The following is a 26,692-nucleotide window of genomic DNA, read 5'->3' as shown; positions in this document are numbered from 1 at the left end:
TAGAAGACTTGTGAGCTAACAACCTTCCTCGCTTCCCTCCGGACGCCCCTACACACGTCAACCCAGGTCGGCAGGCTCCCTAACAACCCCGCCACCTTCTCGGGCTCTCCCCTTTTCCCGCTGGCACCAAAAGCCTGAGAAAAAAACAGCCACCTGTCCCTCCCCCTGCCACCGCCTCCCCTTGCCCTGCGGGCACCGCACCCCAGCCCTTCCTCCTCCTCACCCCTATGGCCACCTCAGCCCCGGGGGACGCCTCAGCCCCGGGAATACCTCAGCCCCGGGAATACCTCAGCCCCGGGGACGCCTCAGCCCCGGGAGCCCCCCCTCACGGCCCCCGCCTCCGACAGGCCCCCGCGCCCTCCCACCGCCTCCCCCGGGCCCTCTTCCCCACACACCCCGGCGCCGCCGCACCCTCCGGGCCGCCCAGCCCTCCCCAAACGGCCGCGGCCCCGGCCCCGGCCCCGCTACCTGCGCCCGGGGCAGACATCGGCCCAGCCGCGCGGGAACCTCCGCCCCCTCCACCCGCCGCAGCCCCGAGGCCCCCTCGCTCCGCTCCCTTCACGGCACCCGCCGCGCTCCCTCTCGGGCCGCCCGCCGCGCTGCCTGACCGACAGCGCCGCCCCGACCGAGCGCGGAGCGCCCGCCCCGCCTCGCCCAGACGCGACGGAACGGACGGCACCGCTTCACCGCGGCGGCACCGCCTCACCGCGGCTCTGGCCGGTAGGGCGAGCGGCTCTTCTCGACCGGCGGGGGACAGGCAGCGCGAAGGGCAGCCCCGGGCGGGGTCCTGCTCGGGTTACCGGGAGGCGGCGGAGGCGGAAGTGGCGGAGGGACGGGGGGGGGGGGGCGGGTCTCGGTAACGCCGTCCTCAGGGCGGGAGGGAGGGAAGGAGGGGAACGGGCCCCCAGCGCCGCTTCCTTGGGGCCTCAGCGCACGGATCGCCTCGTCGCCCTGCGTGACGTATCTGTGTCCAGACGCGTCACGCGTGTCATGTCAAGGGAGGCCTTGCTGAGGGGGCCGGCGGCGCTGCCGGGGCCGCTCAGCGTGATAACGCACAACCGGCGATGTAACGGGTGTCATCTCTCGTGTTCCGCAGTCTCAGCTCGGTGGCTCCCCTTCCATCCTGCTGTCCTGTCAGATTTCTTGCCCGGGCGCACTTCACCGCGCTGCAGTCGGTGGCAGCAAACGTACCGATCGGTTCGACACGCTCACCCTCTGCACATCGGGGTCTGGTGTTGGCAGCGGGTCAGTCCTCGAGCCACCTGAGCTGGAAAAAAAGCTGGTGCAATCCAGAATTTCAGGCTGTGAATCCAGTACTTGTTGTACATTTAGATTCCTGATTCTCACAGAAGCTTTTCCCCAGTGATGGGGAAGTGTTTACACTTAGAACAAGCACACAAGAGTATCTGGCTGTGAGTAGACACAGGCCTTGATGTACATGATGAGATTATTCAGCTGGTAAAGCCACCTTTTATACAGAGGCAAAAGTCAGCCCAAATATAAGGCTCTGTTTACTGATGCAGAGTTTTAGCTATTCTCTGCCAACTGGTGCAGGACTAGACAGGTTTGCTGTGTGTTTTGGTTTATTTTTTTCCTCCCTGTTGTTTTAACTTTGTTGCTCATTTTGCAGACGTCTAAAGTATCTCTGGGAAAGTTTGGAAGGATGAATTCACACTTCTTATTTACACAGATCATTCAAGTCTCCCTGCTTCATGAAGATTTATTTTACTTGCCAAAACACCTTGAGTTACCAGGTTGATTAAGCTGGTTGATCCTCACTAGAGTGAGGATCCATGTTCTAAACACAGGGGGAAAAATAGGGGAGGTTAAATGGGGAAGGTAACTTCATGTTAGTGTTGGCACTTTATTTTCCAAAGGCACTCATCCTTTAGCCTGTCAGGGACTTGCTTTTTTTTGGACTGGTTTAAAAAGGTGGGCTCAGGATTATATTAGGCTTAAGTATCATTTTCATTGGCATTACCTCAATAAATGTTGGGTTACCTTCTTTTGAAGCATATTGCTACCTTTTCTGACATGAATAAAATGCACTATTGGTACAACTTTGAAAGGAAACAAAAGCTCCTGCTGTAATTACACCACACTCCCACACAGGTACAACTATGTTGAAACTGTCTTTTGTAGACACCATGCAAGTAAAACTTGTTTTACCTTTGTCTAACAGCTTAGAAAGCTTTTCCTTTTACATACCTGTTTCATTTCTGTACTTACTGATTGAGTTTTCCTACTAAGTTACCAAAAAGAAAACCAGGTAGATCTCATTTCCTGAGTCTCAGATAGAAAGCATCTTTCAGGTTTTTTAGTTCTTGAAGCTTTTCTTCTCAGCTTTTTCAGTGTGTTTCCTCAATTACTGGCACCAAACATGCACACAGTGTTCAGAGGAGTCACAGCTGTGCCAAATACTGTCCTGATGTACTGAGTACACCTGTAGGTGTACTCAGTATTTCCATGTAGCCACATCCAGAAAATTCTTTTTTTTCTTCAAGTAAGCTGATACTCAAACAACTTTTTCAGACCCATCTGTTTCATTGCCAGGATTTTAAGGGTTTTTTAGATTATTTATAGTCACCATTTCCTGGAAAGGAGCTACGTTTCAGTGCAAGGTGTACAAGTTTGTGTCTCATCCTGTTAAAATAAATCACATTTGATTATGTCCAGTCCATCTTGACTCTCAGATCCGAGATAACCTCTTCACCACATATCTCCAGCTGACAAACTTTGTCAGGATTTACTTGTGAGAAGCTTTTTCAGGCTGGTGTAACTACTGAAGGGGCAAGGACTAGAATTACTTTAGAAATGCTACTTTACTTTAGCACTTTAGAAATGCTCCCAGCTGATGAGGATTTTTTTACGTAAAATATTGCAAGTTCAGCTCTGCTAGGTCAGAATATTTAGTACAGTCAACCTTGATTTTGAAGCATTTCTAGTTTTCTTAGCCAAAACATCAGGTAATACTGAATCAGCCTCACACAGGAATCTTCCCTAGAACATCTCTGTCTCTGCCAGAAGAGTCAGGCCAGGAGAGTCCTCTTGCAAACCCAGAGCACATGCCCTTAGCAGCCATGTTTCTGCTGGCACAGGTACCACTTTCTCACATTTAGACATGAACCAAAGTCAATAAAACCTTTTGCTGACCTAGATATAGTTACAGCAGGGCTTTTGCCACGTGTAATCATGTCCTATGCAAGATGATTATGTTGGCAAAAAATCTGCAAAGTACTTTAAATCTTAAAATTTACATTAACTGAAGTTTGGATAACAGAAGAAAAAAAAAAAAAAAGGACAATTGGACTTGATGAGATAAACATTCCATAAACCCATGCTTGGGCTTGATTAAAGCAGTAGGTGAATCTGTACATAGAAAGATTCCACTACTTCCCCGAGACCCACAGTGTGTGACTGAACCATCTAATTTTGTCCTTTTTAACTGTGGAAGATTTTTCATGTTCAAACCTATTCCTCCTATCAGTGTTAATTTTTAAATATTCAACTGGCTCTCTAGCTGCTTTAAAGCAAAACCACATTGATATCTGCTCTTTGACTGATGTTTGCTTAAGAACTGTGGAAAAGTATTGCATAATCCCAATCTGCCTGCAACGTTGGTCTTTTTCCCCAAACACAGAGTAGAAATATTTAACTATATCAACCTTTTCTGCCTCTTCCAGGGTCCTTTGTTCTAATATACATTGAAAAAACCCACAATATTCAAAGCCACATTTCTACTTTGCTGTACTCTGTTGGCCATGGCAGCTGTCCTCCCATAACTGCATCATTTTGCTTTCTTGGCAGCTTTAAAGCTCATTCACTTTTATTTTTGTCCAAAATTGGCTTTTATAAATCTTTCCAAATCCAACCCTACAGCCTCAAGGAACATAAATGTCCTCTCTCCAAGACTGTGAATACCATAAAGTCCCTGGCCAACTGTGGTGTCATAACTGATTCTGTTGCAAAATCCATTTCCACCTGTTCCAAAAGCACATTGCCATGGTTTGATTTGAAGGAAAGAATACTCTTTGATTTCTCTGTTGTCAAGGCAAAGTAGATTGATGAACGCAGCCAAGTCTGTGGAAAGGTCATTTGGCAGAACCCCTTCTGCCTCCCAGGCCTGCATTCACACAAAGTTCACAGAATCACAGGGTGGTTGAGTTTGGAAAGTACCTCTGGAGGTCATCTGGCCCACCCTTCCCTGCTCAACCAGGGCTTCCTAGAGTCAGTTGTCTAGATGGCTTTGAGTATCTCTAAGGATGGACACTCCACAGCCTCCCTGGGTATGCTGTTTTAGTGCTTGGTTACCTTCACAGTAAAAAGGTGTTTTCTGATGTTCAGATGTAGCCTCCAGTGTTTCAGTTTGTTCACCTTGCTTCTGATCCTGTCACTGGACACCACTGGAAAGAGCCTGGCTCCATTCTCTCTCCTTTCAGTCACTCAGACACATTGATAAGAACCCCCTGAGCCCTCTTCTCCAGGCTGAACAGTCCCAGCTCTCTCCGCCTTTCCTCATAGGTGAGGTTCTCCAGTCCATCATCTTTGTGGCCCTTCATTGGATTTTCTCCAATATGTCCATGTCTTTCTTGTACTGAGGAGCCTAGAACTGAAAATGTGTGGCCTCACCAGTGCTGAGTAGGGGGCACCTGCTGCCAATACTTTACCTAAAGCCACCCAAGGTACCATTTGTTTTCTTTGCTACAAGAGCATATTGCTGGCTCCTGTTCAACTTGGTGTCCACCAGGGCACCAAGGTCCTTTTCTGCTAAGCTGCGTTCCAGCTGGGCAGCCCTCAGCATGTGTTGGCACATAGGATTGTTCCTCCCCAGATCCAGGACTTCGCACTTCTTGTTGAACTCAGTGAGGATCCCTGAGGTTCCCATCAGACCAGCTGGTCTCTCCAGCTTACCAAGGTCTCTCTGGGTGGCAGCATGACCCTCTGGTGTATCAACCGCAGCTCCAAGTTTTGCTTCATCTGCAAACTTTCTAACAGTACAATTTGCTCCTTCATCCAGATCATTAATAAAGATGCTAAGCATAGCTGGACCCACTACAGACTCTGGGAGTACACCAGTAGTTACTGGCCTCCAACTAGACTTTGTGTCACTGATCAGCAACCCCTTGGACCCAGCCTTTCAGCCAGTTTTCAACCCGCCTCACTGTCGGCTCATCCAGCCCACACATCACCAGCTTGTCTATGAAGATCTTATGGGAAACAGGATTAAATACTCTACTGAAGTCCAGATAGACAGTTTCCACTGCTCTCCCCTCATCTTCCAGGCCAGTAACTTCATTCCAGAAGTTCAACAAGTTGGCCAAGCCATGCTGACTGCTCCTGATGACTTTCTTGACCTTCATGTGTTTGGATATGGTTTGCTGGCACCTGAAAGCCTTAGACTAAGCTTTTAGATGATGTTAGAACTTTGTTTCTTGTGTCTTTTTTTATTTTGGTAGGCTTTCCAAAAGTGATGAGGTTGCAGTGTCTTTCCAAGCCTAACCACAACCAGCACACCATATAGACAAGATGAAGCTTTGGGACGTTTCAGGAGAGACAGTTCAACAGGAAATGTAGGCAGCCTTTTAATAGGAAACACCAGGATACTGGAACATAGAATCATAGAATCATTAAGGTTGGAAAGGCCTTTAAAGATCATCAAGTTCCAACCCCCCTGCCATGAACAGGGAACCCTACCACTAGATCAGGTTGCACAAAACCTCATCCAGCCTGGCCTTAAAAACCTCCAGGGATAGGGCATCAACAGCCTCCCTGGGCAACCCATTCCAGTTCCTTATCAACCATATAGTGAAGAATTTCTTCCTAATATCTAACCTAAATCTCCCCTCTCTCAGTTTAAAACCATTACCCCTTGTCCTACCACTATCTTCTCTGATGAAAAGCCCCTCCCCAGCTTTCCTGTAGCCCCTTTCAAGTACTGGAAGGTGCTCTAAGGTCTCCCCGGAGCCTTCTCTCCTCCAGGCTGAACACCCCAACTCTCCCAGCCTGTCTCCAGAGCAGAGCTGCTCCAGCCCATCATGTTCGTGGCCCTTCCATGCACCAACAGCTCCATATCCTTCTTTGTGCTGAGGGCACCAGAGCTGTACACGGCATCCCAGGCGCTGGAATCCCACCCCCCTCGCCCTCGCTGACAGACGCGGCCCGAACGCCGAGATCCCGAGGCCGCGGCCCCGCCTGCGCGGGGGCGGGGGCAGCGGCGGCCATGGCGGCGGCGGCGGCGGCTGCGGGGAGCGCGGTGCGGGGCGGTCTGTGGCGGGGCGGCCTGAGGCGCTGGTACCGCACCGAGCGGGGCGTCTACGGCTACAGACCGCGGAAGGCGGCCGGCGGGGGGTCGGCGGGGCCGCGCGGCGCCGGGAAAGCAGGTCGGACTCCCTCCCTCCCTCCCTTCCCGCACGCACCCCCGCCGGGCTGAGGCGGGGGGGGACCGGGAGAGCTGCGGTGAGGCGGGAGCTGCCTCCGGGAGCTGCCTCCCTCCGGGAGCTGCCTCCCTCCGGGGGCCAAAGGCCGAGGGCGCCGGAGCGTCCGAGGGAGGAACTTGGTGTCCTCGTTGCCTCAACGAGTGTCGCCGGCCGGGAGAGGGCTGGGGGCTCGTTCAGCGCGGGGAAAAGCGGGTTTGGAGGAGACCGTATCGCCACGTGCCGGTGCTTAAAGGGTGGAGAGGAATCACATGGAAAAGTTGAGGGGTGACGGGTACGAGTGACTCCCGGGGAGATCCCGGTTGGACATCAGGAGAGAACGTTTCGCTGTGAGAGCAGCTGGACCCTGGGACGGTCTCCCCAGGGAAGCGCTGGGTTCCCCAACACTGGGCACTTTTAAGGCTCAGCTTGACAGGGTTGGCCCTGGTGATCCTTGAGCTCCCTTCCAACCCGGCGTTCTAGGATTCTGTGATCCCCTTCCCTGGGGTTCCTGGCAGGTTTTCAGTGGCGCCAAAGGGGAGCTTGGCCCCTCTGCTGGCTGGAGGGCTGGGAGCAGAGCAGACCCCTACTCGGGCTCCCCGGGATGCCTGCTGGTGCCCTGCCCGGCTCCATGGGCTAAGGTGACTAGGAGTGGACGAAGTGACTTTAGTAACGTGCTCTTGTGGTGTTTTGCTGCTTGTAAAAGCACCTGTGCCATGTGCCTATTGTTTTTTATATATATTTGTGCTTGACGTAGCTAAGTACAGGTAGCTCTCCTGTAGCAATACCTGTGGTGCTTCTAGCTCAGTTTTATAGTGCAGAAAACTCTGGGAGAGGAGCAGTGTCCCTGTATTAACACCCCAGGAGACGTGGTTAGGAATCAAGCCCATTGCACCAAAGCAGGCTTGAAGCTGTTTTGTTAGCTCCTGGATGCTGAGTCCCACCACTAAGGAGCCTCCTTGTTAAGCAAGAAAAAGGTTACTGTATTTTTATGTGTTACATTTTTAAAATAGCTTTTAAGTTAGTTTATCTCTGAGAGTTTTGTGGGAGATGTTAGGGCTATGTTTTGTTATCGGGGATCCCATTAGATAAAAGGACCCGTTTTGAATGGGGTGTTATAGCTGGAGAGATATAGCTGGGTGTGTAAATGCAAGTATCAGAGAAATGACTGTGAAATGGTCTCAGAAATGGCATTGTTTTGGAAAATTAAAATCTTCAGACTTGAATACTCTCAGTGCTGCATCTTTATCAGGGTGAAAAAAACCCTCACATTGTAAGCCAGTTCTTATTAATTTGTAGCAGACCCTGCTTGCAATATATTATATTGATGTCCAGCTTTTTGGCCATGTGCTCAACATCAGTAATGCTGTGTTCATGACCTTCCAGCTGGTCAGGTTTTGTGTATGTTGGTAATTTTTTTACCTTGATGCAACATGCCTGCAGCGTGTGTTGCTGGTGTCTGTTGAAAAGACTTGCTCATATACTTGAATTTTTAGTATATCTGGCTCAACATGTGCATATGTTGGCCAGTGGCTCCTGCAGACACAGACTAGTTTTTTTCTTTTTAAGTGATAGGGCCTGGATTATTGTTAAGACCCTATCTTCCTGTCATTCCAGCAGGGAATGGGGCAGTACAAGTGGTGGAGTTGGCTGAGGAATAAGAGTTTGTACATTGGTACTGTGCCTTTCAGACCTGAAGCAAAATGAAGTGGCTTTGCATATGTTTGCAGGAGCCTAATTATGAGTGGAGCCATGGGAGAAATCCAGAGTGTACTTGATTGAAAATTTGATGAGTGAGAAGATTCAGGTGTTTGGTGATGGGAGCAGTTGTGGGGCGATACGGTGAAAACAACTACTTAGAAAAATTACCTCTCCAGCTGGAACCTTGATGGTTATCAAAGGACAGAACGAATACTCTTGTGTTGGTGCTGTAAATACCTTAAATATGAGCTAGTGTATGATATGCTCTGCTTTCTTTCTGTTTTTAGTTGACCATGCTCTTGCTCGTTTAGTAACTGCATACGCTGAACATGGCCACAAAGCAGCCAAAATAAACCCACTGTTTGCTGGCCAAGCTGTTATGAGCACAGTACCTGAAATCCGAGAGTTGGCAGAAGTTCTTCAAGGGCCTCTCATTACTACAGGTACGTCTCCAGCCTTATCACAGCAAATTCCCTTCACAGGTGATTTATTAAGAGGCCGTGTCCACTGTGGAAGAGCCAAATATCGAGTGGCTGTTCAATCAGTAATGAACTGTTGGACAGAAAATTGTTCACTTCAGCCTGCTTGCAAGTTTGTTGCAGAAGTCATTGTGTAATGAGTAGCTATTTTCTAGCATCGTTGGAAACCATGAAAATTTCTACCCGTCCTTACAACTGCTGAGGTTATAGGTTAATTTCTTGTGTTGCTGTAACATTCTGTGATTTAGCATAGTGCTTAACACCCTAGTGAAGCTGGGGCAGAAGTCAAGACTTGTCTTTCCTTGGATCTATTGGACTATCACTGTGGCCTTGACCAAAGGAGAGTCTCTCTCTCCATGCTGTGTTTTCTCCCTCAGCCAAACAGGTGCTTATTGACTTTGTTGTAGCTGGGATTGGAGCTCACCTCTGAGACACAAGATACCAGATGATGTACAGAGTTGCAAAAAAAAAAACAAAACAACAACAAAAAACTTCGTTTCACTCATGGTAAACTCTTTGAGAAGGGCATTTTCAGCACCTTGCAAATAAGCATGAGACCCTCATCTTAAAAACGCTAGAGTTTTGTTTTTAAATGGAGGAAAGGAAGACAAGACATTAATTTATATGCTCAAAATGTTAATGTAATTGCAATACAACAGTTTAGGTCTTACTGCTTCCCCCCTCACCCCCCAAAGTAGCTAATAACATTTATTTTCCAGCAGGGCTTCTAAACATGGGAAAAGAGGAGGCTTCCCTGGAGGATGTGTTGGCTTACCTTGACCATATATACTGTGGACATATTTCCATAGAAACTAGCCAGCTTCCAACTCTGGAGGAGAGAGAGTGGTTTGCTAAAAGGTTTGAAGAGCTAAAACAAGAAGCATTTACACCTGAAGAGAAGAAGCACTTGTGCAAGCTGATGTTGGAGTCCCAGGTACCCTGTTCATTTAGTGTTGGATTATAATAGACTCCTGGAGTCTGTCATGAGCCCTTCACTGCTCCAGACATTATTCATGCAGAAAAAGAACATTCACTATCCTGAAAGGCTTTGACAGTCTGCAGGAAGAAGAAGTACAAGGTTTTGCCTGAAAAAGTGCAGTACACAAATGCAGGAATCTGACTGGAGGTTACTGTTGAATTTACTTAGCAGCCATTATTAAAACAAATAGAGATATCTTTTGGTTTGCATTGATTTATCTGGAAATTATTTGTAGGAAAATATTTCCAGCCAGTTCCAAACTCAAAAGGCTTTTAGAACTAATTAGAAGATAAATTATATGTAACATACATTCTTGTAACAAATATTCTTTAACATCTGAAGACACAATAATGATCCTACCAAGTAATCAATTTTTGAAAGTGAGATTCTCTTAGGTTAATGACCTGACAGCTTAAATTAAATATTTTGAAGGGAGTGCAAGGTTGGGCAGAGCTCTATGAAATTTGGTTCTCTGGGGTAGCTGTTCTGTGTTTTCCTTTCACTCTCATGCTGATCTATTTTATTAACTTTGAAGTTTGATGTCTCTCAAAGTTTTGGGAAAACAAAACAGAGTTGGGCTGAGGTGTTAGCCGTATAGCTCTGATAAATTTGCTGCTTTTCAGCAAAGGAACCTTTGTTCAATGCATTCTCTAAGGAAGTGAAAGCTTTATAGACTTGCAAAATGTATAGAGAAGATTTATTCCAATACTTCCGTATTGTGAAAAATTTTCTTTTTTTTCCCCTTTTCTCCCCATGTTGTCCAGAAGGATGGAAAGGTAGAAGAGCAGGATCTGTGAAGGTGTCCCTGTTTCCAGTTTTCCAAGTGGAAGGAGTGTTAAATGTAATATTTACCACTGACTAAACAGAAGTATATGGCACATTTCATCTTTTTCTTGCCTCTTTGGCAGCTAAATAAATTTGACAGTGACACAGGAGGGTGAAATCAGGACTGTGACAAATCCCCTGGTGTTTTCAATATGACCAGAACTGTACCAAGAGTGTAGAATTTGGCAGGAAAAAAACCTGGTTTAATGTGTGATTAGTATTGTGTACATTATTCCTTGGAACTAAATTGTTGCTTAACTTGAAAGTGTTCAGCAGGTGGCTCAGATCCTTGTCTGTGGCTCAGTCTTCCCTTCTCTTCCCAGTTACAGGTTTTGTTTATTTTCAGTCTTCAGTTGCAAAATGCTACAGAAACTTTCCGTGCTTCCAAAACTTTGTCATTTGTGAGAGCTGTCTAGGAGTAGATGAAAGGAGTGAGGTGGGAGGAGTGAGAGGAAAATGAAGTAAATACAGAATAATTTACTTCCCTTTTCTCAAGTATTGTTCTACCTATGTACAAAGGCCAGGGTCTAATTGTAATCCAAGTAAAACACTGTGCTTCTCCAGCACTTTGCATCTCAGGATAGTTAAGGTTCATACTGGAAAAGAACACCACTCCTTAATTTCACCCTAAAAAAGTGGACTGTCAAGGAATTTGTGAATTTCTCTGGTGTTACATTTTTTCATGCATCTCCTTCCATGCTAGATAGAAACAGTTTGGTCCTCAATCCAACATTTTTCTGCTGAAGAGGAGATAAGAGCTGATCCTTGTAGTCGTCGTGGCTTCTGCTCTTAGACTGTGGGGGTGGTGAATGAGCTGGGGCTTTCAAGAGGTGTGCTTAGGTCTGTATGCCTTAAGGGTACAAACATTTATCGTATTTTAAATTTTAAACTGAAGTTCTCCTGTTTTTGTTAGGAGTTTGATCACTTCTTAGCCACGAAGTTTGCCACAGTGAAGCGGTACGGTGGTGAAGGAGCAGAGAGCATGATGGGTTTCTTCCATGAGCTGTTCAAGATGTGCGCGTACAGCGGTGTGACGGATATCATTCTTGGAATGCCTCACCGTGGAAGGCTGAATCTTCTCACAGGTTTACTTCAGCTTCCCCCTGAGGTAAGAGACTTGCCATCTCGTTGCCAGTTGCTCTGGGGCTGATTGATTTTTCAGAGAAATGAAAAGCTAGAAGTTCGTTGCATTGTGAATGCTGAAGCAATAAAAAGTTACCTGTGTGAAAGTGTGTTCCCCTCCAGCCAGCACCTCAGCCAGATCTTTGCAGGAGACTGTTAAACAGAACTCTAATGGAGGGCTTTGTGTGCTGTTATCAGAAATAGGAGAGAATGAATTTCTGTAAATGTTTTTCTTTTAATGTAAAAATCCTTCACGATTCATTAACAAATTTTTTTTTCCATGCAGCTCATGTTCCGTAAGATGCGTGGTTTGAGTGAGTTTCCAGATAATTCAGCAGCCATTGGAGATGTTCTCTCCCACCTGACATCTTCTGTAGATCTTGACTTCGGTTCACACAGGCCTGTGCATGTCACCTTGCTGCCTAACCCCTCACACTTGGAAGCAATCAATCCAGTGGCCGTGGGCAAGACACGAGGAAGGCAACAGACTCTGCTCGATGGAGATTATTCCCCAGAGAGCTCTGCACAGCCTGGAGACAAAGTTATTTGCCTGCAGGTAATTAGCTTACAATTTGTCACTGGTCTTTGTAAGACATCTTGGAGAAGCATGTGTACAGAAGTGGTGTATATAGAAATGTCACACAAAACTGGATGAATATAGAATACCAAGAACTGAGATCCTCTTTATGGAGAAACAGGAGGGAAAGGAAGATTTCCAGGTGACATATGTGATGGTACTGGCATTTGAATTATCCCACTTCTAAGATTTTTTAAGAGCTTACTCTGATACCTTTATTTTAATAATGCTCTGCATTGAGAGCCACATGTGCCTTTCCTCACAGACCACTTTTGCCTTTAAACCACCACTGTTAGCCTTCTTTTAAATTAAATGGGTTTGGAGAAAAGCTATGAACAAGGCTGCAAAATATACAGGAGGATATAGAATTTTGTCTTTTTATCATGGTACTGTTGAACAGTCTGCTGGAATTGGTTTGTACACCTTGAACTGTCACTTATAGCTGTGGAGGCAGTCCTAAATAGTTCCTTGATAAATTTTATTTTCTTGCATTGTATTCAACTCATAAATAAAAGTGAGTCAACGTCTTAAATATTTTTAAAGTTGGGAGTAAATATGAGTTGAGGCAGAACTGTTCTCATGTGAAGCACAATAAACAGGGAGGAAGTTACAGGGAAAAGTGAAAACAAATTTCAGTTAAATAAATCTTTTGCTTCCTTCTGGAAGGGTGTAGATACTGAGAAAAGGCAGAAAGCAGAATTTGAAATATTGAGTAAACTGGAGGCAAGTTGGGGTTCTTTTTTTTCTTTTTTCTTTTTTTTTTTAAATTGCAGCTTTGGGACATGTAAATGCAGGAAGAAAGGTTTGTTACCCAGTATGTCTTCTCCTCGTCTTCTTACAGAATGATAGAATGTTAGAGGTTGGAAGGGAGCTCTAGAGATCATATAGTCCAACCTGTTTTGGTGCAGCTAGGTCAGTTAGTTTGAAAAGATACTGCTTCTTAGAATGTCTGTCTCATAATGTGATGTCTTTACCATGTAATAATGACACTACTATGACTCTTTAAACAAAGATTCTTCAGGATAAGTGGATCCTTGCTTTGCAAGAAAAATTTAAGGTTTTGGATTTTGAAGGGTTAAGTGGTAGGGAGGGTTGTGTAGTAGAGAGCAACATTTAACTCCCAACTAGCCACCTCCCTGCTAGTAAACTGACTCAAAAGTATTCCCAAAAGAAATACAATGTTTCAAGTAGTGTAAGCAACAGTACTCGTGACTGTGTCTTTAAAAGGACCAAGAGTTAGATTTAAAAAAACATGAAAAAAGGCATATTTTTACAGTTGTAACTGTTAACTGCTCTCATTCAGCTCATCAAGAAAGAAGTGAAAGCAGACACTTCCTCTTTCAGGATCTTGGTTTGGAAGTTTCTCTTCAGTCTTTCTCACAGTGCTTTTTCTTCAGAACTCTAAGTGTAGAAACTCTGAACTGAGGTTTGTTCTATTCTTCTGCTAGCCTGAGTGCCAGAGCTTGAGGGTGAAACGAGTCAAGAACAGCTAAGGTGTTGGTCATGAGTCTAGCTGTCCACAGTCTGAAGATTTTTTCTGGAACTTCATTGTCCTTGGAATATATGAAGACTACAAAACTCCTCTTGGCTAACTACTATGGAAACTTCTGCAATATTTAATTGTCCTTCTCTGTTGAAGAGTGGCTTATTTTTCACCTTCTCACATACCTTAATTCCATTTTCTGGGCATCAGGCAACTGTTGGTGTTTATGATTTGAACTGAAATCTGAGAATAAGGTCTCCCTGAAATAAGTTTCACATTTGATGTTCCACTGTCAGGGTCGCTGATGAATTAAACATTTTGGTGACCTTGCTTTTATGTTCCTAGATAATGCTGCCCAGAAAAAATGTTATAGCCAAAACTGTTTCCAGCTTTCTGCTAGAGTGAGTAAAATCCTGCCTGCACCACAGGAATGGAATCCTCTGGAATTTGAGATGCATATGAAATCTTGTGTAGTTGGGTAGTCTCATTGTCTGTAGGCTTTAATGCTTTGGGATGTACTGAAGGCCATAAAGTTATTTCAGGTGTTCTGAGGTCTTCACTCAAACGTTCTTAGGCAGCAGAAGAAACCAGAAGGGAAAAGTGAAAACCTAATACTTCAAGAACAAAACATGGTATGGGGTAGAGTGAGGATGCTGTGTTGCCTCTCTTGCAGTAAAGTTTGGTTTTCTGTGATGCCTTTTGAAAAAAAATCTCTGTATTAGAATTGTGTAAAAGACAGCACTGCCTCCAAAAGCCTCTTAGGGCTCAAAATCATTATCCCATAACTAGAAAATAGAACTGTCATTTGATTTAAAAAGAAACTACATCAATCTGCATAGTGACTTTGGTCTGCAAAGGATCAAATCTGCTTTTGAGTTGAATGCCACAGGAGCTTCTCACCCCCTTCCCAACTTTTTTTATTTGCAACCTTTGTTGCCCCCTCCCTGGCCTGCCCTCCCTGTTGGAGGCCAGGTTGGATGGGATTCTGAGCAACCTGGTCTAGTGGCAGGTGTCCCTGCCCCTGCAGGGGGGTTGGAACTAGATGATCTTTAAGGTCCCTTCCAACCCAAACCATTCTATGATTCTGTGGTAAGACTGTATAAACTCTCAAGTAACGAACACAGTAGTCTGAAAGGGGTTAAGCTGAAGCTCTATCTGTTCTACCTACTTCATTTGGAAGGATTGTGGCTTTGATTTTCTGTTCCTCCAGTGATATCTAATGAGACTTTTCCATCTTCTTCCCTCATGTAGGTTCATGGCGATGCTGCTTTCTCTGGGCAAGGGATCGTTCCTGAAACACTGACCCTCTCTAATCTACCACATTTCAGAGTTGGTGGGAGCATCCATTTGATTGTTAATAACCAGCTGGGCTATACCACTCCTCCAGAGAGAGGAAGGTCATCCCTGTACTGCAGTGATATTGGTATGTATAGTTCAATCAGAAGGAAGCCTGTTGTGTCAGAAAGGATTTTTATTCATGCCAATTCATGTGAATTCATGCCACACTGTGGGCTTTGTATAGCAAGTGCCTATGAACTGTAGGGTGTTGATGTAGTAACATATCTCCTTTTTAATGATATAGTAGAAATTAAAAATATTATTCATTATTACCTCCTACTTGCAAAAATTCAGATGCTAAAAATATGCCCTCCTCTGTCTGCTTTATGACAAAGACTAAAAACCAAGGGGAAATCTTGTCACATTTTTACAGGATTTTATAAAATATTTGCAAAATTACTGTGAAGTCTGTGACTCATTTCATTTCTGCTATATCATTGACAACTTTTAAAAATGGGTTGTGATAGAGTGTATCATAGATGTATTTTAAATATATCTTGTTACATTTAATGAAAATAATTCCAGTCTGTTTTTTGTGCAAGATTTCTAAGTCAGATAGTCCTTAATTTTATTATTTTCTTTGTTGTCAGGTGAACTTGTTGAGCTTTTAATTGAAAGATGAGGCTCATGCCGTTTCTAAGGTTAAACTATGTCTTTTGTTTTGGACCAGTCTTTCTTAGTGATAAATAGATGTCTTCTAATCAGCAAAATCAGAGACTTACTAGTTAGTTCCTTTGTGTATGTGTCCTAGATTAAAAAATACACTAATGTGTATTTTTAGGAGTGTTTGTCTTATGGTTTCATCAAACTGGAGAAGTAGATTCATTAAATCTGATAAGGTAGATAGCATATATTATTATTACTTTTTCCCTGGGCTAGTTTTGTGTTGTGGGTTTTTTTGTTGTTTTTGTTTTGTTTTCCTCTATCCTTAGTTCCCTTTTTGTCTCACCTGGCCAGTGAGGAGGGGTGTTACCCATTTGAGCTTTAGGATTTTGCTAGAAAGGGAAACTTGATGTGGGTCAGGAATGGCTAAAGGATCTTAATTTCTCACAATTTGGGCAGATGAAGTACAAGAGGAGCACTCTGTTGGTGGGAAGATTTGAAGCCAAATTGTCATACAGGAGAGGTCATTAAGACATTTGAATTTTGCTGTGTTGGCTGTAGTGAAGAGACCTTTCTGCCTGGAGGAGCAGTGGGTAGAATGACTACTAACAAGGGAGAACGCCTGTATGAATTCATAGTAGTGATAGCTTAAGATAAGAAGGAAACAAAATTCTGTTTTTGTTTGGAAGAGAAGCAACCAAACTGTTCTCTGCCCTTCCCCAGGGGCTTCCATCCTGATGAAGGAGATGTAGGAACTGTGTGTAGGAAGTCTTCCAGAAGTTCAGTGCTGCTAAAGAAGTTGTGCACAAACTGTGACAGATACTAGATGGGCTAATTGCACTTGCTCTCAGGGAAGACTCCTGCTCCTTACCCCAGCTCCCATCACAAAGAGGTAGATTAGGTAGATTTGTTTTTGTTAAAGACTCTTCACATGAGTTGTCTGTAGTTTTTTGCAAAATATGTGTGTGTCTGCTTTCTTTGGAAGGGATTGGTTGTGAATATTATTGTTACATTTTGAATCCCTGGGCAGGCAAAATTGTTGGATGTGCTGTTATCCATGTGAATGGGGATGATCCTGAAGAAGTTGTCCGTGCCACACGACTGGCTGTGGAGTATCAACGCCAGTTCCGCAGGGACGTGATAGTAGACTTGCTGTGCTACAGGCAGTGGGGCCACAATGAACTTGATGAGCCCTTCTTTACCAACCCCAGCATGTACAAAATCATCAGGTAAGGGTAACACCACCTAATGGGTGAACCCAAAATGTGCTTGTGTCTACACCAACTTGGTATTGCCTGCTACTCTGTTAGAAGTCTCTGCATAATGAAGATCCTTTGCCACACTGTAGCTGCACTGACAGCAGCCCTTGACTAAGGTGCGAATCTGATAAGATACTAATGAAGGTAACCACTGGTTACTAGTTCCTGAATATGACCAATTTTGCACAGAGCCCTTGGATTTCAAATTCTTCATGGCTAGTAAGCAGAAGGCAAAGTTTGTCCTGTGTTTGCCAGAGAGAAGCATAGATAATGTGGGAGAATGGACAGGAGGCCAGGATGGTGTTTGTCTTGTCTTTGCCTGGTCCTGCTGCTCCCAACTGGGATTCATCTTTATGAGCATTTAAATGAATTCAGATTACATCCCTATCCCCAGAAAGAAATGCACATAAAAATTTAGTTGCCAGTCAACTCTGATAGTCTAGGTGAAGAATTTATGGAATTGATGGCTTGATTCTCAGCTAATTCTGAAACTCTGCTGTCAGTTTGTCTGAAGAAAATGTGCAGAGTCAGTCTTAACTGGGAGGTTTTTTTTGTCTTTCTATCACCTGTAACTGCCAACTGTAGGCACTTGGCTTGGCTTAAAAATAAAGGACTGTAAAGCACATATCCAAGAGAATCATTATCTTTCTGGAAATACCAAGAAAGCAAACTTGATGCAAATGAGTATAATGCATTTTCCATGGTACCTGTCAGAAAGATGGTATTTCCTTGTTCTGCAGTGATGCTGTTTCCAGGCTTAATGTCTACGGGGTTTGATTCCCTCCTGACAGATCCCGTAAGAGCATCCCAGACACGTATGCAGAACAGCTGGTAGCTGCTGGGCTCATGACTGAGGCTGAAGTATCTGAGATAAAGACGACGTACTATTCTAAACTGAATGATCATCTTGCCAACATGACTTTGTACAGTCCACCTCCCACCAACCTGCAGTCTCACTGGAAAGGCTTGGTTGAGCCTTCTGCTCAAATCACCACTTGGGACACAGGTATGCCTGTGCCACTTCTGCAGTTCATTGGAGTCAAGTCCGTAGAGGTGCCTGAGGAGCTCCAGATGCACAGCCATCTTCTGAAGACCTATGCACAGGTCAGTGAACACAATGGTGCTTCTAGTCTCGGTGCTATAAGATATGACCTGTTACAGGAAAAACTCCAAACATTGCATAGTGTTCTCTAGGAAAAGCATCTCCCTCTCTTTTTTGAGACTAGGTTTATGCCATTTTTCCTCCAGTTTTGAAGAAAGACATGTCCTCTCCCCCAAAATCTGACCATGCACTTAATGTTGTTATTTCAACAACAATCTATTACACTGAAGAAAGAAGCTTATAGAAAATACAGCTTATTCTTATGAACAGTAGAAACAATTATGATAAATTACTATTGTGTATATACCTCATGATTATAATGAGTACTTTGTGAGAGAATGAATCAGGAACTTGGTAATATCGTACACAGTTTCTGAAGCCAGTAATGAGTGTTTATGTTACTTAGATTTAAGCATATACATATGGCCAAGTTTGACAGTCAATTTTTGATAGCTCAGAAGCTAGTGTGCAATAATTTGAGTGGTTTGGGTTGGTGAACCTTTCCTTTTATGAGTGATGACCATGTGCAGATGTCTGGTTGGCAGCTATAGAGAGGCCATGAGTTCAATATTTCAGAAGACTGATGTTCTTGTCTTCCCAGCCCAAGGCAAGAACAACACAGCTGGGTATGATAATTTGTCTGCTGTTCTGCAGGTCAGAACAGGGGAGAATTCTGGAGACTGAAATATTTATGGCTGGTATCTTTCATCACTGCTAACCAGACAAATCAAAAGCCTCTCAAGAGCAGGCTCTGTGCTGTGCAATGATTTTTAATATTTTCAGACTAAAATCTGATCTGTCAGTCCACAGTTTGTTGACTGGTAAGGATGTGGGGGAGCTATGGTTCTGAGGTCCTCAGGGCAACCTTCTTCAGGGTGTGCTGAAGTAAGACTGTCTGTATTCCAAGCCAACCTAAGCTGACTGCAGGAACACAGCATTTCTCTCTATAGTGTTTTATTTTTTTTCCTAGCTTTTAGTATTGATCTGTGCCACCAAGAGAGCTACAGATGGAAAAAGGCAAAATAGTAACTTTTCCTTGTTGTTTACTTGTTTAGTCAAGACTTCAAAAAATGGAGGAAGGAAAAAAGCTGGACTGGGCAACAGCTGAAACTTTAGCTTTTGGTTCCCTGCTGAGCCAAGGTAAGTTGCAACTGGACAGCAGACAAGAAAATATTTTTGCTTTGATGTCAATAAAATACTACATTAGACTACTTAAGTGTTTCTAAATCTGGAGACTGATATGATGTATAAATTTGAAATTTGTGTTTCCATGGTACTCAGACAAGGTAAATATGAATCCTCTATGTCACTAGTATTTCTGGATTGAGTACTAAATGTCTTCAAAGAATTGTTGCTCCCTCCCACTCACCAAAAAATATTTGTGCCTAGAGCCAAGCACATGAGAAATGCAGCTGACATCAGTGGGGCCTCCCAAATACTTTCACAGTATGTTTCATGCTGCTGTTTCTTATCACAGAATCACAGAAGAGCAGGGGTTGGAAGGCCTCTCTGGAGATGATCTAATCCAACCCCCCTAGAGCAGATCCCACAGGAACACATCCAGGCAGGTTTTGAATGTCTCCAGGGATGGAGACTCCACAACCTCCCTGGGTATCTTGTTCCAGTGCTCTGTGACCTTCAGAGTAACAGAGAGTTTCCCTCCTCTCTAGTCTGAATTCATATCTCCATTTACATATGATACAGAATGCACATTTTTTTGCAGTTTGCTTCAGTAAATTGAACCATTTACCACAAAGTAAGTCTTGGCTGCAGAGAGGAGAAAAGAGAAATGTCTGAGCATCTCTGTGCTTATGAGTTGGAGCTGCTGCTGGTTAATTAATTCCATCTCAGATTTGACATTGCTGATGAGGGGAGGTCTAAGAAGAGATAGAACAAGAGAAGTAATATTTTAGAAGTGAGGGGTTTCTTTTGACATGACTTGCTAATTCAGTGTTTTCTTTATTGCATGGCAAGGGTTTAATATCAGACTAAGTGGACAAGATGTTGGCAGAGGAACCTTTAGCCAACGACATGCAATGTTGGTTTGTCAGGAGACAGATGATACCTACATTCCTCTGAATCATATGTCCCCAGACCAGAAGGGGTTCCTAGAGGTAGGTTCTGTGGTCCACAAGACAACCTTCTTCAAGCTGTGCCTGGCTCCAAAGGTTCTTAACCTGGGGTTGTCTTCTTTTTCACCCACCCCTCCCAACAATTTCCTTTTGTTAGGTGAGTAACAGTCCCTTGTCTGAAGAAGCTGTGCTTGGTTTTGAATATGGAATGAGCATTGAGAGCCCTAAGTTACTGCCAATATGGGAAGCTCAATTTGGAGACTTCTTTAATGGAGCCCAGATAATATTTGACACTTTCATCTCTGGAGGTGAGTGTAGAAGGAGCTAATTAATAATTTGCAGTAAGCATATTTTTAGATAATCCTTCATCTTTAAAGTAAGGCAACACGTTGAGAAAATAATTCTGTTTTCTCACAAAGTCTTGTGAGCTCACCTTTGTGGTCCTGACTTCTCTGCAGCTTTTCTCTAAAGACAATCCATCTAAAATTAGAGACACCCCACCCTTGGCAGGAGACAATAATTCCAAAAGGACAGTTGATTATTTTAATGACCTTTCCCTTCCTCCCCCCCCATTTATTTTAATGTGTGTATATATAGTTGGTATTTTGTAGGCTGTACTTTTCCTTCGTGAGGCATCTGAAATATTCCTGAAGCAATACAGAAGGAAAATAGTGATTATTTAAAACAAACAAACAAAAGAAACCCCAAAAGCACCTTACCTAAGTTTGGCTAGCATGTTTTCTGAGTGCCCAGGTAAAAGACCCCTCTGAGCTGGAACATGGTGGGAATATGCTAAGATGGATTTCTTGAATGGGATTTGTTGTATGTAAGTGTCCAGGGTTTTGGCATCTAGCCTCATTTGAGACTAGATTTGATTGTAATCACAGATGGAAATTCAGAGGTCCTCTTATCCCACCCATCCTCAACAGGTACTTGAGGCTGGGATGAATTACCTTCTGGATTTGATTGTAATCCCTTAAATAGTGCAGGAGGTTTGACAGAGCTCAGGGGAAGCAGCCTGTGGCTAGCACTGCTGTTAGCTAGGTCTGGCTTACATGATGCTGCTGGGGTCACACCTGCAGAGGACCAAATGACAAGGTGTGCAGAAAATATACAGTGAGTTATGGTTAGGGGAGAGATACCTTTAGAGACCCCTGTTAGTCAGGAGGACAATTCCATTAAAAGGATTCTTGCATACTGTGATGATGTTTTAGACTAAGTTTTAAAATCTTCACCATGTCAGGTGCTTCACATGGAGGCTTAAGTCTTCTGGAAGCCCAAAGTTACATGCAAATTTCAGAAACTTCAGATCATCTCATGTGCTGTTTCCCTGTCGTGAATCTCACGGCAAAATGCCAGCACTGTGTTTCAGGCTTGTGCTTTATTATGTGGAAATCAGCTATTATTTTTTGTGAAGTAATAGGTGTTTTGTGGCTTTATGTCCTATGGAAATAATTCCTCCCTTCTCGCTGTGTGTTTTTAGGTGAGGCCAAATGGCTGCTGCAGAGTGGGATAGTAATTCTTCTCCCCCATGGCTATGATGGTGCAGGCCCCGAGCACTCATCCTGCCGGATGGAACGGTTCTTACAGGTACCCACCGCACCTCTCAGATTCACACATTCCCCCATCACAGCACTGGCATGCAGTGCTCTGGGAGTCCTGTTGCAAAATGCCACACTCCTGGTGTACCTGCTAGTGCCACCACAAGCTGGAGACCCACCAGGACTATCGTGGTGAGATAGAAACGGGCTGAAAGTAGGGGAAGAAAGGGTATGGGATAAGGTGTAGGTCTAGAGGTGGTGAGAAAGTAGTTTTGGTTTCAGTGCTGCCACAACAGCTCTGGTACAAGATTCTGATTGAACCTTGGAACAAGTGTTTGTTGTTCCTGATCCATTTCTGTCACCTGCCCAAGTGGGAATGTGGTAACATGAAATTTCCTAACCAGAGATTTGTACAGTTCTTGCAGAGGCCCTGTGCCCTCTGCAGACAGCCTTGGTGGGACATGCTTCAGTGCTGCCTGCTGTCTTTTTGCTGATTGTTTCTTTTCAGCAATGTCACTGTACCACAGAATGAGTCCAGGAACAAGACAGAATTGCTGAATTGCAGATAGCAGACCTCTAATGGGCACTAATTTGAGAAAACATTTTGGGGTTGGCATCAGAAACAGGCAGTCACTCTCCTGTGCAAACCACTCACAGATCTGTCCTCTAGGCACAGATCATTCAAACACAACACTAGACACTATTAAATGTAATTTAAAAATTTGCAGCATATTTTTACAGAAAAAAAATATTAAAATCCCCTGTTGTGCCCATGTGACTGTAGTAAGAAAATGGAACTCTTTTTCATCTGAGCAGTGGCTTACAGAGGGGTTTGCAGCATGTTTAGAGGGATGCTGCTGCTCTGATGGAGAAGTCATGGCCTGTTAGAAGAATTGTCATGCCCTGATTACAGCATTCTAGGAGGCAGTTCAGATTTAATCTTACTAATTAAATTCTAAAGCCATTTCTTCTGTGAAGTTGTTCCTCCATTGCAATCAATGTCTGAATTGGGATATTTGCTCTTCTATTCTTACACTAGTCAATGTGCCCTATGTGCCTGGATTCTCTCATGCCTATTTGGCTCACTGCTTGCTTCTGGACAAGATATTGTTGTGTTCCCCTTATGTAGATGTGTGACAGCTCAGAAGAGGGAGTTGATGGGGACCAGGTCAACATGTCAATTGTGCATCCCACTACCCCAGCACAGTATTTCCATTTACTCCGACGACAAATGGTCCGAAACTTCAGGAAACCTCTCATTGTTGTGTCTCCCAAAGTGTTACTCAGGCTCCCTGTAAGTTGAAAACTTTTTATTTTTCTTTTCCTTTTATTTTTTTTTTCCTCCTCTTCTTCCTCCTCTTCTGTGCTTTCTTGCTCTTTGTTCTTTCCCTGATTTCTGTTTCGGGGTCAAATCAATGGGGTTTTGCCTGTTTGCGGCAGGATAGGTTGGGGATTAAAGGTGGGTGGAGATGAGCTAGAAGTAGGGTTGATTCTTGGTCTGGCATTGTTCTTGGGAATCTTATCCCATCCTTCATTGGTGGGAGTGGGAATGGGAGGGAGAGGGAAGACTGCATATTTTGTATGTACCAAAACTCTGTCTTGGTATCCTCTCCCTAACTCTAGCCTGAGGGAAAAGGCAGCCACATTTGGTAACCTCCAACTCTTCCCCACGTAGGCTGCTGTGTCAAGTTTTGAAGAAATGGCCCCAAGGACAACATTCAGGCCTGTCATTGGTGACTCCTCAGTAGATGCTAAAAGGTAGCTCTGCTTTCTCAGAGGAAAAGGCTGTTCTGTCCCTTTCTCTTACCTAACAGCTCAAGTTCGAGGTGATATGGAAGAGGTGACTTTGAGAGGCAAATGTTGTTTCATGGTGGGTGACTTAGTTTTCCGTGTTTCTCTCCCTTTCTTCTTGCTTGTTGGTAGTTGTCATCTCTGTCTCCATAATAGCAAAGAGTTCAGGTCTCTAGCCCTTGACCCCACGGGGAGGCTGTGACCCCAGTTACAAGTCTGGTGGGCACTGCTCTGCACCATGCCCACTAGCTAACAGTCATGTGGAGCAGCTGTTGCCTGAAAAGGTGCAGAATTTTTGTCCTGGTGTTGAAATACTTGAGCTGACAAAGTGAAACTAGGGTGGTAACAAATTGTGTATGTATCTCCCTCCCTTCAGATGTATGTAGACAATTCTGTTTAGAGTGGGCAATTCTGGCCTTCGTTTTTTTCCCCTCCTAAGGTTCTTACCTGGTCCTTGTCCCAGCAGTACCCAAGTCTGACAGCATCCCTGATGCTTCTATCTTCACCCACAATCAAAAGGCTGGAAGTATCTTAGCATCTTGTTTTTTCAAGTGGAATGATAAGGCACAAAGGGTGAGGTTTCTCTCTTTGCCTTTGTCCAGTAGGATTAAGGCAGCCCAGACCTCTCTGATTGCTGGAGGGTATTGCTTATCTGCAACAGGCAGTTCCTCTTTGGCATGGGAGAGAATTGTCCTCCAGAGATACTGCTCTTCCTCTCTAGTTTATTCTCTATGGAGAGTGTGTAGATGACTAGCTTCAGCTAGGTGCTTGGTTTTTAGATAGTTAGAGCTAAGAGATGAATCCCATGTAAGGTCATTTTCCCAGGATTACTGAAGAAACAGGACCTCTGGACTCTGGCATACTGTGCCCAAAGCCTGGTTTGCCAACTGTTGGAAGGGAGCAGGAGGGAAGGGAAGGCAAAGAAGATAAAAGATGATCTAGGATAGCAATTTATCTTCATAATGTTATCTTTTAAGTTTTGGTTTTGTTCAAATTATGAGACTGTTCTGCATAGACTTTCTCTAAAACACTGAACTTGGAAATATTCTTCTTTTTCTTTAGTGTCACCCAGGTGGTGATCTGTTCTGGTAAGCATTACTATGCTTTGGTGAAGCAAAGAGAGACCCTAGGAGAGAAACAGCACCACACAGCTATTCTGAGACTTGAAGAACTGTGTCCTTTTCCCCTGGAAGCTCTACAGCAAGAGTTGAGCAAATACAGCCGTGCAAAAGGTCAGCCAGGTTTTTACATTTGTGTTTCTAGACTCTTTGAAGTACTGAACTAAATCTGTTGCCTGCTTTTTAGGGTGAGGAGTTGTGGTGGCTTTTTGCTCTTTGCTCTTATCCCCCACATACATCCAGTGTTTCTGTAGTGGGATAATACAGATGTTTACCACTTGTGCTAAAAGAACTTCTCACTGCTATTTTTGGCTTCCATAAAGCACTACTAAAATCAGAGTGAACCATTTGGGGCATTTTTTGCATTGGTCTTTGCAGTCCAGTCCTTTAAGTAGCTTTTGAAAAATGCAGTAGAAAAGCAGAATATAGCCACAGAATACTCTAATGGTGGACACGTGTTTGGTTTGACTTCAGCAAGCTGTGAGCTGCAAGAGAATTCAATCTGGCAAGCCTTCATTTCAAAGATAGTGCCAAGACAAAAAAGGCAGAGGTGCTACAAAATAAAAAAAATGGTTTTCTTGAGCTGCTGAAAAGATAAATATGTGCATTTGTAATGTACCCTCATCCTTCCCTTAGTCTTCATCTGGAGTCAGGAGGAACCACAGAACATGGGTCCATGGTCCTTTGTGTCACCACGGTTTGAAAAGCAGCTGGGGGTTAAGGTAAGATGTCCCCATGGTGTTTTAGTCTTTAAAATGAAGTTTGAAGTTCTCCTTGAATGCAAAATTCTGTGATACTTACCCCAAAATTAATCCTGATGCCTACACCAAATGTGTGTTCTAATGTAAGCTATCTTTGCTCTTTATAGCACCATTTAGTGGTGATGAGCACGACTGGACACTTTCTCTTACCAGGTGTTTAGACTAAGTAGACAGGATGATGAAAGATGCCAGGTAGGAAACAACACGTTTGAAGTGAGTAGGAGGAGAATCCAAAGCTGCCATTTGCTCTGGCAGATCACTCACTGTAATGTTCTTGGAGCCATGCTCTTTGGGAGATGGAGGGTAACTTACCCCGTTACTTCCAGCTGGGACTCCCAGTATCTGACAGCAGGTCTCACCATGGTGTCAGAGGATCTTGGGATGCAATCCTGTGCTTGTACTTCATTAATCATTTCCTCCTGACTCAAATTCCAGCTCCGTCTTGTGAGCAGACCTCCTTTACCAGCCCCAGCAGTTGGCATTGGAACCCTGCACCACCAGCAGCAGGAAGACATTCTCACCAAAACATTTATCTAAGTTTTTAAAGGACGGACTGTTCCTGCTGTCAGTCATGTTTGGTGCCTCCTCCTGTGAAGAGCAAAAGCCAGAGCCTTAAGACTTTTTTCAGTTCAACAAATCAGGGAAAAAAAGAATGGAACAAGTTCTGTAATGATGAAGCAATTTTTTCATGTAGGGGAATACCTAAAGATGAGAAGTGATGCCTGTTACTCTAGATACTTCTTGTTGTCTTGTAGTATTTTCTACAAAACATCTTTTTAAAGTAAAAAAAAAAGTAAAAAAATCCAGTCCAGGGGGCAGAACAATGAGCTGGATATAAAATACCTTGTATCATGTTGCTTATCTGCACTTGGCAGTTCCCTGGGATGGTGCATGTGTGGAAACAGTTTCCATTTCCACAGAAGCATTAGTGCTTTATGGTTGAATAAATGCTTCCCTATGCCTGGGAAAAAGCCTTTTCTGTAGCAGAATGTTGTGGATTTTCTCATTTATTTTCCTATGGACCAGGAATGAAATCTGTTGCAGCTGTTGGTGCTCTTTTCAACGCATGAGTTCTTAAAGTAGGATGTCTGGGGGGGACCTTGCACAATGGTTCCTGAAATCCTCAGGCACCACTGCTTCTCTTGCCTGGAGACGTGCTTTCAAATCCAGCTTGCAGGGTGGCAGGCATCCTGCCATCATTTAGAACCATGTTTTTAGAGGTCAAACCAGTTTCTAGCTAGCCTGAAGGGTGACACAGCCTCCTACCTGGGTAATTATTTTCAGTGTCCTTCTTCTGGATTGCTGATTGAGATTGTACTGTTAAATTGGTCCATTGGTTTAGTCTTCTGTGTTGACAAGGAATGTGTAACTTCTCACTAGTAAAGCCAAAGGGAAGTGCATTTAAGAAAACTTCTCTTTTCCAGTCCCAGGCTGCTGTGGTTGTTCACCAGTTCTCATGACTGTGGCCTGTTTTTGAGGGCTCACTTCTCAGTATCTTCCTTCAGTGGTGCTTAGTTCCCACACAAAA

The 26,692-nt window shown here is 44.1% G+C and overlaps 2 protein-coding genes across 5 annotated transcripts in view; one reads left to right on the top strand and one right to left on the bottom strand.

The window, feature by feature from the left end:
* The window catches only part of UPF2 (UPF2 regulator of nonsense mediated mRNA decay), a 66,115-nt gene extending 65,577 nt beyond the window's left edge, over nucleotides 1-538 (bottom strand). For both annotated transcript variants that reach the window (XM_051623347.1, XM_051623356.1), the window contains exon 1: nucleotides 469-538. The gene's annotated coding sequence lies outside the window, so the exon portion shown is untranslated. The remainder of the gene's footprint in view (nucleotides 1-468) is intronic.
* Nucleotides 539-6,215: 5,677 nt separating this feature from the next.
* Nucleotides 6,216-26,153, top strand: DHTKD1 (dehydrogenase E1 and transketolase domain containing 1). Of its 3 annotated transcripts, none has more exons than XM_051625608.1 (17): nucleotides 6,216-6,380; nucleotides 8,402-8,557; nucleotides 9,316-9,527; nucleotides 11,311-11,505; nucleotides 11,806-12,075; nucleotides 14,831-15,002; nucleotides 16,551-16,749; nucleotides 17,571-17,883; nucleotides 18,937-19,021; nucleotides 19,856-19,995; nucleotides 20,111-20,261; nucleotides 21,437-21,543; nucleotides 22,624-22,788; nucleotides 23,170-23,252; nucleotides 24,348-24,517; nucleotides 25,040-25,125; nucleotides 25,600-26,153. In XM_051625608.1, the coding sequence occupies exons 1-17, from the start codon at nucleotides 6,221-6,223 to the stop codon at nucleotides 25,699-25,701; spliced, it is 2,766 nt and encodes a 921-aa protein (XP_051481568.1). In that variant the 5' UTR covers nucleotides 6,216-6,220; the 3' UTR covers nucleotides 25,702-26,153. The 3 variants fall into 3 exon arrangements, with proteins under 3 accessions (XP_051481568.1, XP_051481558.1, XP_051481576.1); XM_051625598.1 differs by having other exon boundaries at nucleotides 9,313-9,527; XM_051625616.1 differs by lacking the exon at nucleotides 6,216-6,380 and adding an exon at nucleotides 6,636-6,708 and having other exon boundaries at nucleotides 9,313-9,527.
* Nucleotides 26,154-26,692: the final 539 nt, after the last annotated feature.

Source organism: Apus apus, chromosome 1 (genome assembly GCF_020740795.1).
Source record: "Apus apus isolate bApuApu2 chromosome 1, bApuApu2.pri.cur, whole genome shotgun sequence".
Classification (NCBI taxonomy): Eukaryota; Metazoa; Chordata; class Aves; order Apodiformes; family Apodidae; genus Apus; species Apus apus.
The sequence above is the reverse complement of the archived record's forward strand: the minus strand, read 5'-3'. Positions and strand labels throughout refer to the sequence as shown.

What these genes read in the sequence shown, in the direction of transcription:
- DHTKD1 (XM_051625598.1), top strand. Translation starts at nt 6,221, where the DNA reads ATGGCGGCGGCGGCGGCGGCTGCGGGGAGCGCGGTGCGGGGCGGTCTG. An exon ending in TGGTTCCCTGCTGAGCCAAG is followed by an intron (nt 19,022 to 19,855) that starts GTAAGTTGCAAC and finishes TTGCATGGCAAG; the next exon opens with GGTTTAATATCAGACTAAGT. An exon ending in CAAATACAGCCGTGCAAAAG is followed by an intron (nt 24,518 to 25,039) that starts GTCAGCCAGGTT and finishes TCCTTCCCTTAG; the next exon opens with TCTTCATCTGGAGTCAGGAG.